The sequence below is a fragment of the Schistocerca serialis genome, chromosome 1, assembly GCF_023864345.2.
Source record: "Schistocerca serialis cubense isolate TAMUIC-IGC-003099 chromosome 1, iqSchSeri2.2, whole genome shotgun sequence".
Taxonomy (NCBI): domain Eukaryota; kingdom Metazoa; phylum Arthropoda; class Insecta; order Orthoptera; family Acrididae; genus Schistocerca; species Schistocerca serialis.
The window spans coordinates 351,966,252-351,979,011 of NC_064638.1; the positions used below are offsets into that span (position 1 = coordinate 351,966,252).

Here is a 12,760-nt window from a genome sequence, read left to right on the forward strand (position 1 = left end):
GTGTGTCCACTGTGCCGTGCGTGTGATCATTGCTTGTATAGCCCTCTCGCAGTGTCCGGAGCAAGTATGGTGGGTCTGACACACCGGTGTCAATGTGTTCTTTTTTCCATTTCCAGGAGTGTAGATTGGAAAATATGCTTGTTTACGTATTTGTATATTGACAGTATTTGTGTATTAGTTCGTGCTGGGTCATTTCAGCGTGCTCGCGGGGGCCCTTCACAATATTAGCCAAGTGTACCATTTGTTTGACTCTGTAGTGTGTATTTGCTTGGTGAAATCCTTGTCCAAGATAAAACCATAAACAGTGGACATTAGGAAAACGTGGAAGCATAGTTTTCTTGGTCAGTTCACTGTTCTGCTTGCGAATGGATAGTAGCTTTGAAGCTCATTGACGTGGTTGCACCAGCCCTGTTCATTTTATAATTTATGATAATGTTTCGCTTTATCTTTGTCATAATACCACCTTACCAGCGTACAGAAATCTCCTAATATTTTGTGGAGAGGCAATCCGCAACACGTTTATTTTTCCATTTGAGCGCTAGAACCGATGCCTCCCTAAAGAAAATATCATCCTGCTTGAGCGTCCTTGTTTAGAAAATTGTAAATTGATTCCTGCTGCATCTTGAGGTCAAAATATCAACTTCTACGGCTATCCTTCAGCCGGCAGCCGTGTAGCACAGGGAAAAATGATTCGGGCAATGTAAAACCAGCGCCCGTACGGTACGCGGCCGCTGTCCATACGGCCGATCCATGTGCGCCCATATGGCGTACTAGCATAGTGCTGTATGTGTTAAAATTTCATTTATGACACCTAGTTTTGGAAATGTGCACCGTGTAGTTCAATACGCGTTTGCAATCGCAAGTGTTACGGACCTCTGGTCAAACTGAGGAGAATCCTATGTTATCATTGTCGCTACTGCAACAGTGTGATGTTTTAAATACCCTCGGATCGTTGGTACCTGTGGATAAATTTCATATTAAGTTTACCCCATATAGCAGTGTCTAGGAGTCTCAAATCGGACGAACTTGCAGGACAACTGATAACGCCTTTACGTCCTATCCAAAAATCAGAAGAAAACTAAGTGAGCGCATTTTGCTGGCCACAAGTAAATAGTGAGCCGGGCTCCCATCATGTTGTTACCAAATACATATTTAAAGTGATGGCGAACTGGTTAGACCATTGGACTCGCATTCTCAAGGATGACGTTTTCAGTCTGGGTATAATCATCCAGATTTGGGTTTTCAGTGTGCCCCCTAAATCGCTCCAGGCAAATTCCTGGATGGTTGCTTTGAAAGGGCACAACCGATATCCTTCCCCTTTCTGAAGCTTCCAAAGCTTTTCCTCTATTTTCAATGAACTCGATGTCGACAGGATGTTAAACCCTAATCCTCCTTCCTTTTAGGAGATCCAGTAGCATTTCGGTAAGAGATTGTGCGCATATTTTATCTGTTAAGATTCCTTCAATGAAGTAAGAAGCAACAACTTAGTCGACAATAATGCTGTACCAAATATTCACATTCCACTGCCTCTGATATTCCACCTGTTTCAGCCAGTACGTGTTATCAGCGTCCAACAGTGGACATTTCGTACATTCAGCTTTCCGTGATTTGCAATGTTCCCTTCCTCAAAGTCAACTGCTTCCGGCAGCTTTCAAAACCAAACTCTCCCAACGCCGATAACTTTCATTATCTTGGGTCGCCAGCCTCACTATAAAAGGTTCACCGTCTGAGACTAGGTGAATTATTCGAAACAGAAATCAGTGGCCCATCTGACAATCACGAAGACCTCGCGTCTGTTCTAAGGATTGTCAAAACGTATGGAAACCAATGTTGAAATACAGACAACATACAAAAACCTAGTCTATCGTCAAACAAAGACTATGGTGGACGCTGAAGATGAAATAACAGCACATAGGCCGTTTAGCACTTACAAGTGGAGAGACTAACTGTTGAAAGGATATGGCAGTATAAATTAAACGCGAAAGTTTTTCTAATCACATCCTTTAATATCCGTTTCCATCATTTTACCCTTTCACAAGTAAGATTTCCTCTAGTCTCTGTATTTATATGACCCAATAAACGCTCCTTCTTTACACTATGACAAATAAGATATAATCTAGCATTTGTTACACCCATAGATACTTCCAATCCTTGCTGACAGCAAGTAGAATCCACAAATTACCCGTCCTCCAATCTTGACCGATCAGAGTAATCTGTTCCCACTCGTAATTAAGACTACAGTAAGTTTACTTGGCGCTTTACCTTCGGCAGTGAGTGCTGCGCCTCTCTGATCTCCACCGGTCCTTGCTGAAGTGTCCTCACGTCCTCTGGGTCGCCTCCAGTTCTTCACGCCGCTGTCACCACTTCACAATTACACTGCCGGCCCGAACTCCAGACCAAAACTCACTGCCTTCACTACTCTTTCCCCACTTGTACTCCACTACATCACTCTTGGCCTCCGTCCTCTTATGATTGGCCATCTCATAAACAACCTCAATGACGAGCTGTCACTGGTCACTCTGTTCCATGTTATCCCACTGCCTCTCTTGCTTCTTCCACATGAATTTCCCTGTATAAAGGTGGACTGGCAACAACAGCTATTAGTGTTCAAGGGAAAGCAACATTTGGTATCCGCCACAAAAATTCCATTCCGGTTTACAAAACAGCCTCAGTGTCCTCACAGCCGCCATGGTTCTACAGCGACTCCAGGGGTTGGAAGGTATCGTGACAAACACTTCCGAGAACGGCCAAACCTGGCCATGTCCAGCATTTGGCAGCTTCCGAAAGAACTCAGTTCTACGTTTGCAAACTAGCCCCGGAGTTCCCAGAGCCGACATGGTTCCACAGCAACTCTAGGGGTTGCAATGCGTCTCGACAAGCATTTCCGAGAACGGGACGAATTGTCTGTGTCCGGTGTTCTCAGGATTCTCGTCACTGAATGTGAGTGGGCGGACGGTCATCCTCTCCGTCGCCAGAAACTACCATCCAGCCAGCCACTCTCCTCGAAAGCAGCAGGCTTTCCATCCGCTCCCTTTGATTAAGGCGTGAGCAATAGCGAGATTAATCTTATCTCCAGACTGTAGTCCCAGTAAATGATCGAAATTCTCCTGATGCTGCATCAGAACCGAGCGATAGAATTCCATGTATCTCCTTCAATACCACTGGTTAATCTGCTGGTGAAGTGACAATGGTTGGATGGAAGCTGATTGAGAATAATACTGGGCTTACTTATTCCAGAGGCACTCCTACGTGCTGTGCAGCAAACTTCAGGATTAACATCTCCAGACCATCCATTTCGTTCGCTCCCCACGCTGCAGGTTTGTTCCTTAGCTCCAGTGTCGTATTCCACTGCCCTTCCAATAACCTTTTTGCATATTCGCTGAATTGTCATACAATTCATGTGTTTTCTTCATGCCGCTTCTGCGCCCTCCCGAAGGGAGATGTTATACCTAAGTAGACAAGAAGCATCAATTCCAGGTTGAGATGAGGGTAGAGGCTGCAGAGGCGTCCCAGGACGTTTTTCCTGATGTCGATGATATGGGGTGGCTGGGTCCAGATGTCTTTCCAAGTTGTTTATTCAACAGGACCATGGGTTGGGACCACACAAGATGGTGGTCGGTGGAAAGTCAGGAAGCAGCTTCCTCATGCTAACACAAATACTTGACTTTTAACGCCATTAAATGGGTGGTGGCATTTAATGGGCAGCTAACTCATATTGTTGAAATTACACTACTGGCCATTAAAATTGCTACACAACGAAGATGACGTGCTACAGACGCGAAATTTAACCAACAGGAAAAAGATGCTGTGATATGTAAATGATCAGCTTTTCAGAGCATTCACACAAGGTTGGCGCCGGTGGCGACACCTACAACGTGCTGACATGAGGAAAGTTTCCAACCGACTTCTCATACACAAACAGCAGTTGACCGGCGTTGCCTCGTGAAACGTTGATGTGATGCCTCGTGTAAGGAGGAGAAATGCGACCGTCACGTTTCCGACTTCGATAAAGGTCGGATTGTAGCCTATCGTGATTGTGGTTTATCGCGACATTGCTGCTCGCGTTGGTCGACATCCAACGTCTGATAGCAGAATATGGAATCGGTGGGTTCAGGAGGGTAATACGGAACGCCGTGCTGGATCCCAACGGCCTCGTATCAATAGCAGTCAAGATGACAGGCATCTTATCCGCATGGCTGTAACGGATCGTGCAGCCACGTCTCGATCCCTGAGTCAACAGATGGGGACGTTTGCAAGACAACCATCTGCACGAACAGTTCGACGACGTTTGCAGCAGCATGGACTATCAGCTCGGAGTCCTTGTCTGCGGTTACCCTTGCATCACAGACGGGAGCGGCTGCGGTAGTGTACTCAACGACGAACCTGGGTGCACGAATGGCAAAACGTCATTTTTTCGGGTGAATCCAGTTCTGTTTACAGCATCATCATGGCCGCATCCGTGTTTGGCGACATCGTGGTGAACGCACATTGGAAGCGTGTATTCGTCATCGCCATACTGGCGTATCACCCGGCGTGATGATATGGAGTGCCATTGGTTACACATCTCGGTCACCTCTTGTTCGCATTGACGGCACTTTGAACAGTGGACGTTACATTTCAGATGTGTTACGACCCGTGGCTCTACCCTTCATTCGATCTCTGTGAAACCCTACATTTCAGCAGGATAATGCACGACCGCATGTGGCATGTCCTGCACAGGCCTTTCTCGATACAGAAAATGTTCGACTGCTGCTCTGGCCAGCACATTCTCCAGATCTCTCACCAATTGAAAACGTCTGGTCAATGGTGGCCGAGCAACTGGCTCGTCACAATACGCCAGTCACTACTCTTGATGAACTGTGGTATCGTGTTGAATCTGCATGGGCAGCTGTACCTGTACACGCCATCCAAGCTCTGTTTGACTTGTAAGGTGTCAGGCAAATCCAACACCTTCCATGAAAACCCTGACATGATAAGCAAATCCGGCAGTATGTCACATAGCTCCGAATAAATCCTGACATTAAATTAACCAAAGTAATACGATCAACGAGTGAGCAAATGGAATACCACAGACTAACACAAGAACGCCTAAACGCATATCATACGTTCCCACCGTTAAACAGACGCAGTTCCGAGGGAAGAAATGAGAACAGAAGCCGAGAGCAGAACCGTGTGAAGCTAGAAGGCCCTACGATAAGGGACGGACACACACATCTCTGGCTGACCGCCAGGACCACCCCCCCCCCCCCCCCCCCAGCCCATGTTAAAAGATAGAGCCCTCCAGAAGAACAGTATAGATCTTCCATTAACACTAAAAGAGCCACACCAGCTGCAAGTTTTAGCGTGAGACTTTTTCGCGTCTCTGTTACGTTGCAAACGTTAAAAACATTGCCCCACCACGAAAATTATAATGTTTCTCATCGGATAGACAGAATTTTGGAGGTGGAGCTGAAGGTTAACATTGAGACCCTGATTGGTCAGTTGAAAACAAAGCCAGATAGCCTTTTTAAACCAACTTCAGTAAATTGTAGTAAGGAGAAGTTAGGAGAGAGTTGCTTCCAAGAAGGCGAGGTGTGTGGAGCTGTGCCGCCCGCCGCGCCCTGATGCTGCCTAAACACCGACGAGGTAATGAACGCACGCGATGCTGCATTTTTGAGCGCATAAGGCTTGACTCAGAACTGCAGAAGTCTCATCTGTTACATCCCCTTTTTACGCAATACTAGTGTCTATCGTCAATTAAATCTCATGGTGTTCACATTTGCTACGTGAAGTTAAAATCTGAAACGCGATGATTTTTCTGTTATATAATTATTGAGAAGCCACAACAGCCACTGTAATTTACGACAAGTTAGATAAGTAATTAAAGATAATTGAGGGTCACTGTAGACCATTTTGATAGAAACTTAACTTAAATCTAGATTATAGATGTGATATGGCATAAGTCATCCTTCGATCCATTGTAGAACTTGGAAACCCATTCAGGGAGTGTTCGTTCACATTTTTGTTGAATGCAGTTGGTTTTTATCATCCTGTATTAAAATATTTCCTTTTATCAATAGTGCAATTTATAAACAATGTTTTCTGAGTAGAATAAAATTTCCAATGGCAAACTTAACTGCTTTTTCGACGTTATTTTACCAGCTAACTAAAAATAGGAAAGCCTTGAACCCCTTCCACTAAATTTAGTTAGTATTAAGATTCTTTTACAGGAAGCGCAGTAGAGCTGACACTGAAATCATTAAGTACTTGATTATATCATCGCTAGTCTCACTGAACTCTTCTGAATTCTACATGTCATGTGTGGTCTGGCGTCTCCTTACCAGCAACAGGTCCCAGGTTCAAACTAGTCAATTCCCTAAAAAACACGCTCATAGCGTCGTTGCGCGAAAGTGGTATGGAGACACGACTTAGAACAAACAGACACCACGCAGAATGTTAGAGACTCAAGGCCCAGGCGTAACAAGGCAGTTGTTACGGCCAGAGGTGGTTGTTCGGGGTACTGATTACCCAGGATCTATGCACCCAAATTGCGTGAAAATGTAACCACATATCAGTTCTAGTATAATATATTTGTCCAATGATTGCCCGTTTATCATCTGCATTTCTTCTTGGTGTAGCAATTTTAATGGCCAGTAGTGTATGAGCCTTCATTCCAGTGTTGGTAATCGTGGTATGTCGGTTTTCAAGGTGTTGAAGTCCAAATTATTGGGGTGCAGGACCTTCGAAAATACGGTTAAAACGACACCCTTGCTCGAAAGGCTTACCCAAAGTACACATACTGTTTGATTTAACTGTAAAGTGGGGTCACGCTTCTGAGTACTAAACAAATTGTGTTTGTTTAGAATGTCAGGGAAATTGAAGATTATTCCCTCTGATGATATACTCATGTCTGCGAAAACAGCAAACTGTTTTTTCCCCATTCTTCATTTTCCCCATTCTTCATTTTCCCCATTCTTCATTTAACATTAACTCTTACAATTACAACGATGATTAGCATAAATTATTATTTTTGTAATAATTTTCCGAACTAAAAGTTGTATCAAAAAGTCCACAAATGTCCAATTTATTAGACATTTTCCTGTCTGATTTTTTCGAATTTATAAAACACCGCTGCGTTCCTAAACGAGTTATTTCAGAAACTTGTGTCGCCTTACTGGTCGTTGTGTGTTATGCATTGCATGTGAGGCAGTCTCCATTAAAATAATTATATAATCTGTGAAAAGGCTAGGCTCGTTAGTACAGATGTGATAAATTATTCAGTCCAATTATTGAAATCAATTTCGCAATGCTCCCTTTTTCAATACTCTTCTAAAATTTAAATGTCTGGCTTGCAAATTGGAAAATGATATCACCTTAAAAGAAAAAGTTACTGAATCATAAATCACTCGTTGTACAATAACAAATGTGTATCTCATTGATGATACACTCATATCTGCGAAAATAATAAAACCAAAACAGATAGATGTGAGTGAAATGAGCCGTACACCATTAATTGCGACATAACTACTTACGCAATGAAGGAACTTTAGATTAACGTTCAATGGGAAAGGGGCCATTTGACGGAGGTAGAAAGTTTGGACTGAGCAAGGAAGGTAAAGGAAATCGGCAGTGGCCTTACCAAAGGAGATCATTATCCTTACGCTAGGTAGAGAAAGGGAACTACAGAGAACCTACCTCTGAATGGCCGGACGGCGTTTCAGTCGCGATCCTCCTAGACGCAAATCTAATTTACTAACTGCGGTACAACATCGCCCGCTAAACATCAGATTTACAGACTTACAGTTCAGTGCATGATTTCTAGCTAAGGACCCAGCATGGTGTATAGTTCCCCCTGCTGCAGTCAGGGCCTTCAAACGTCATGGCACAGAGTTAAAGAGGATCAGTATATGATTCTTAGAAATCTCTCTCCACGAAGTCTGTATACGACTTCACATATCAACAAAAACGGTTGCTGCGACACCGTGAAGAATCATTTTTAGTTGATTAATGACGCAACCAGCTACAAATACTATTTCAATGTTTTATTGTACTGCAATAACCGGTTTCTGACTACGATGCGCATCTTCAGATGGTTAATATTTTTCGTTACATAGATGTTTTGGTCAACAGCATGTCGTCTGCTCCACACTGCCCAAGAATATTTGAGTATTTAGTTCCACAACAAAACGAACCACCATCCACTGGAAACTAAACACTCAAATATTCTTGTGCCGTATGGAGCAGATGACACGCTGTTGACCAAAACATCCATGTAACGAAAAATATTAGCTATCTGAAGATGGACATGGAAGCCCGAAACCCGTTATGGCAGTAAAAGGAAACATTCAAAAAGTATGTGGCTGGTTGCGTCAATCAACAACTACCATTAACCACCGAGGAGATCACAAGCTCCATCATGGATAAAATAACATTGAATCATTTTTTTATTTATTATGTAACCTTTCATTTGTTCCCAGTACATCAAATTATTGTCTTTATACAATGTATGTTTGTCATTAATATAGCTTGAATATTATCTATTGCATGATTTCACTTTCAGTACCTGGGAAAATGGTACGAGCAGTACCGTTACTTCGCCATCTTCGAAGGACAAGGCGACTGTGTCACGGCTACGTACTCTGGCAACGGGGACGGTGTTGTCACCGTCGAGAATTCCGCGAATAATCCAAAGTGAGTAACCATTAAATGACAACCGATTGCTACATGTATGCAGCAAGCATTACATTGAGAATAAATTTTCCAGTTTTGCTACGAGTTTTCTCATTTTTTTTCTTTGGATTAGAAAGATGAGGTAAGTCCCAAAAAAATCAAACTCTTGGAAAACTGTAAGACTGTGAAATGCATGGGATCATGGGTTTGTTGGAGATGTGAGCGCTGGAAGTGATGTGGTAGTAGCCATTAAAGGTAGAAGTTCAGGGTCATATGCCTCGTTCCGAATAATATTTCTTCAGAAATGCGGCTAATTTTCGTTCATGGATGTATTCTCAAGCACTCTCTGATTGTACCAGAAACTTCTATGGATCTTTTTAACATTATTATTGCTTTCTTGTAGCTCAAATCACATCTATGAGGTACGTCCTACTGTTTAGAATTCCTTTATTATTTTGCCTGCAACATTGGTCATTTTTAGGCGGTAATTGCGTTACAACGCATGACTTTGTAGTAAGTGAGTTACAGCCCTTATTCACACGTTCACTTACTATCTGAAGTTATATAACTAATAGCTTCGCTGGCGTATGACTGTAAGGCATGGAGAGATTTTTGTTTTCTGTTTTTATTTAATTGAATATTTATGTTGTTCACAAACTGCAACATGTTTTAAGCGTTTCACACCAATTAAGGACATATAAGCATGGTCTTTTCCGAATGTACTTCTGACCAAAAACCGATTCTGGTAGCTGGAGTCCAAAGTGTTTGTTAATCATGCCTTTTGCATTCCTATGGAGATATTTCAATAGCAACTTTCATTCTCTAACAAATATTTCCTTATATCTAACCGAGAAGTGAAATATCAATTTTCATAAATTTAGCTTTACATTCTTTTAATGTAGCGAAATATGTTCTTAAATATTTTTATCCCCTATTGCACTTGCTTAGGGGGTGAATTTTCAGAAATACTGAAACACATCTCTTTTTCTTATTTTTTAATCGTAACCTAGAAGACAAATTCCTATTGCCATAGATGTAACCTTAAAAGTCTTTAAGTAGTTTTTTAGTAACTATCCCCTTAGTGATCGAATTTCCAAAAACTGCTGTGACACGATTTTTTTATTTTTTGACTGAGAAACCAAACATCACTTTTCGTAGTTACATCTCCGAAATTGCACCCGTGGTAACTGGGTTGGTTGGTAATCAGAATGTCTTTGGTCCCGCGTTCGAAACCTGTCACCGCTTAAATTTGTATTAATAATCAGAATTGGCAGCTGAATACTTCCTACATACGAAGTCACCCTCATTCTGCCAACAGCCTTGTCAAAGAGAGCGGAGGAGCAGAGATTCAGGAGGCTCTCTTGTCCTTGGGGTAGGAAACTGCCCAGAAAGGTGAAAGAATGAGCAATAGCCAACGGCGTAAGGATGCAGACGGCAATGGAAATCACTGCGTTAAAGATACATAATATGTATTCACAGGACATGTTGATCTCTCCGTTGGCAAAAGATTTAGTAATAGTCACCCATTCTGATTCTAGAAGTGGACTGCCAAGGGAAGAGAAAAAGATTGAACAACGAACAAAAGGATAACGTTTTACCAGTCGGGACATGAAATGTCAGGAGCTTGAACGCGGTAGAGAAGCTAGAAAATCTGAAAAGTGAAATGCAAAGGCTTAATCTAGATATATTATGGGTCACTGAAGTGAAACTGAAAGAAGACAAGGATCTCTGGTCAGATAAGTATAGGGTAATATGAACAGCAGCAGAGAATGATATAACGGGAGTATTTTTCGTTATGAGTAGGAAAGTAGGGCAGAGAGTGTGTTACTGTGAACAGTTCTGTGATAGTGTTGTTCTTGTCGGAATCGACAGTAAACTAACTTCGTCAACGATGGTTCAGATGTACATACAGACGTCTCAAGCTGAAGATGAAGAGATAGAGAATTTATATGAGGATATTGAATGGGTAATACAGTACGTAAGGGGTGATGAAAATATAATAGTCGTGGGGGACTGGGATGCAGTTGTAGGGGAAGGAGTAGAAGAAAATGTTACAGGAGAATATGGACTAGGTACAAGGAATGAGAGCAGAGAAAGACTAATTGAGTTCTGTAACAAATTTCAGCTAGTGACAGTGAATACTTTGTTCAAGAATCATAAGAGGAGGCGGTATACGTGGAAAATGCCAGGTGATATGGGAAGATTTCAGTTACTTTACAGACATAGATTCCGAAATCAGATATTAGACTGTAAGCTGTACCGCGGGGCAGATATATTCAGATCACAATGTAGTAGTAACGAAGAGTAGGCTGAAGTTTAAAGGATCAGTCAGGAACAATCAATACGAATAGAAGTGGGGTGCTGAAGTACTAAGGAACGACGAGATATGCTTGAAGTTCTCATAGGATATAGATTCAACAATAAGGAGAAACGTCAGTAGGCACTACAGTTAGAGAGGAATGTACATCTCCAAAAAGGGCAAACACAGAAATTGTAATAAAAACGTAGGTATAAAGGAAGTAACTGCGAAGACACCATGGGAAACAGAAGAAATACTTCAGTTGATCGATGAATGATGGAAGTACAAAAATGTTCAAGGAAATTCAGCAATACAGAAATACAAGTCGCTGAAGAATGAAGTAAATAGGAAGTGCAGGGAAGCTGAGACGGAGTGGCTGCATAATAAATGTGAAGAAATCGAAAAAGAAATGATTGTCGGAAGGAGTGACTCAGCGTGTACGAAAGTCAAAATAATCTTCGGTGAAATTAAAAGCAAGGCTGGTAATATTAGGAGTGCAACGGGAATCCTACTGTTAAATGCAGAGGAGAGAGTGGATAGATGGAAAGAGTATATCGAAGGCCTTATTGCAGGAGGAAGGGGGGTGGGTGGAAAGGGGGGGGGGGGGGGTAGGATTTCTCTGATGCGATAGAAGAGACAAGAGTCGGTTTAGGGGAGATAGGTACTTCAGTACTAGAATCAGAATTTAAGACATCTTTGAAGGGCTTAAGATCAAATAACGCTGAAGGGATACATAACATTCCATCAGAATTTCTAAAATCATAGGGGGAAGTGGCAACATAATGACTATTCACGTTGCTGTGCAGTTTCGGAAAAATACCAATCACACGACTTCGAAGACTTTAAAGGCTGACAAGTGCGAGAACTGTCACACAGTTAGCTTAACAGCTCATGTGTCAAAGTTACTTAGAAGGATAATATAGAGAAGAATGGAAAATAAAATTGAAAATGTGTTAGATGATAATCAGTTTGGCTTTATGAAAGACAAAAGCACCAGGGAGTCAATTCTGACGTTGCGGTTGATAATGGAAGCAAGACTAAAGAAAAATCAAGACACGTTCATAGGATTTGTACACCTGGAAAAAGTATTTGACAACGTAAAATGGTGCAAGATGTTCGAAATTCTGAGAAAAGTTGGGTAAGCTATAGAGAGAGAGACGGGTGATGTACGATATATACAAGAGCCAAGAGGGAATAACAACGGTGGACGACCAAGAACAAAGAGCTCGGAGTAAAAAGGGTGTAAGACAGGGATGTAGCGTTTCGCCTCTACTGTTCAATCTGTACATCGATGAAGCAATGATGGAAATAAAAAGAAAGGCTCTAGAGTGGAATTAAAATTCAAGGTGAAAGGATATCAATGATACAAGTCGCCGATGACATTATTATCCTGAGTGAAAGTGAAGAACAAATACATGATCTCCTAAATGGAATGAATCGTCTAATGTGTACAGAATATGGATTGAGAGTATAAATAAGAAAGATAAAACTAATGAGAAGCAGCAGAAACTGCAGAAATGAGAACAGCGAGAAGCTTAACATCAGGACAGATGGTCAGGAAGTAAGTGAAGTGTCTAGTGTAATAAAACTGGTTATGATGAGATAAATGTAATAACCGACCTTGTATCATATGAAGTGAACGACACCGCACCGCAGACATAAGACCCAAAAATCCGCTAACACACAGCTATGCGAAAATATTTCGATGTCAATGTTTATAAATACTTAATGTAATTACAACGATGATTATGGACTTCTCAAGAAAGAGAGATAATTAATTGCAATTTATTTATGAAATTTATGTGTCAAAGC

At 41.8% G+C, this 12,760-nt stretch overlaps 1 protein-coding gene across 1 annotated transcript in view; it reads left to right on the forward strand.

Moving 5' to 3' along the window:
• The window catches only part of LOC126470080 (lazarillo protein-like), a 50,216-nt gene that overhangs the window by 17,886 nt on the left and 19,570 nt on the right, over window positions 1–12,760 (forward strand). The window contains exon 3 of the mRNA XM_050097596.1: window positions 8,540–8,670. Coding sequence (XP_049953553.1) covers window positions 8,540–8,670 — 131 coding nt within the window. The remainder of the gene's footprint in view (window positions 1–8,539; window positions 8,671–12,760) is intronic.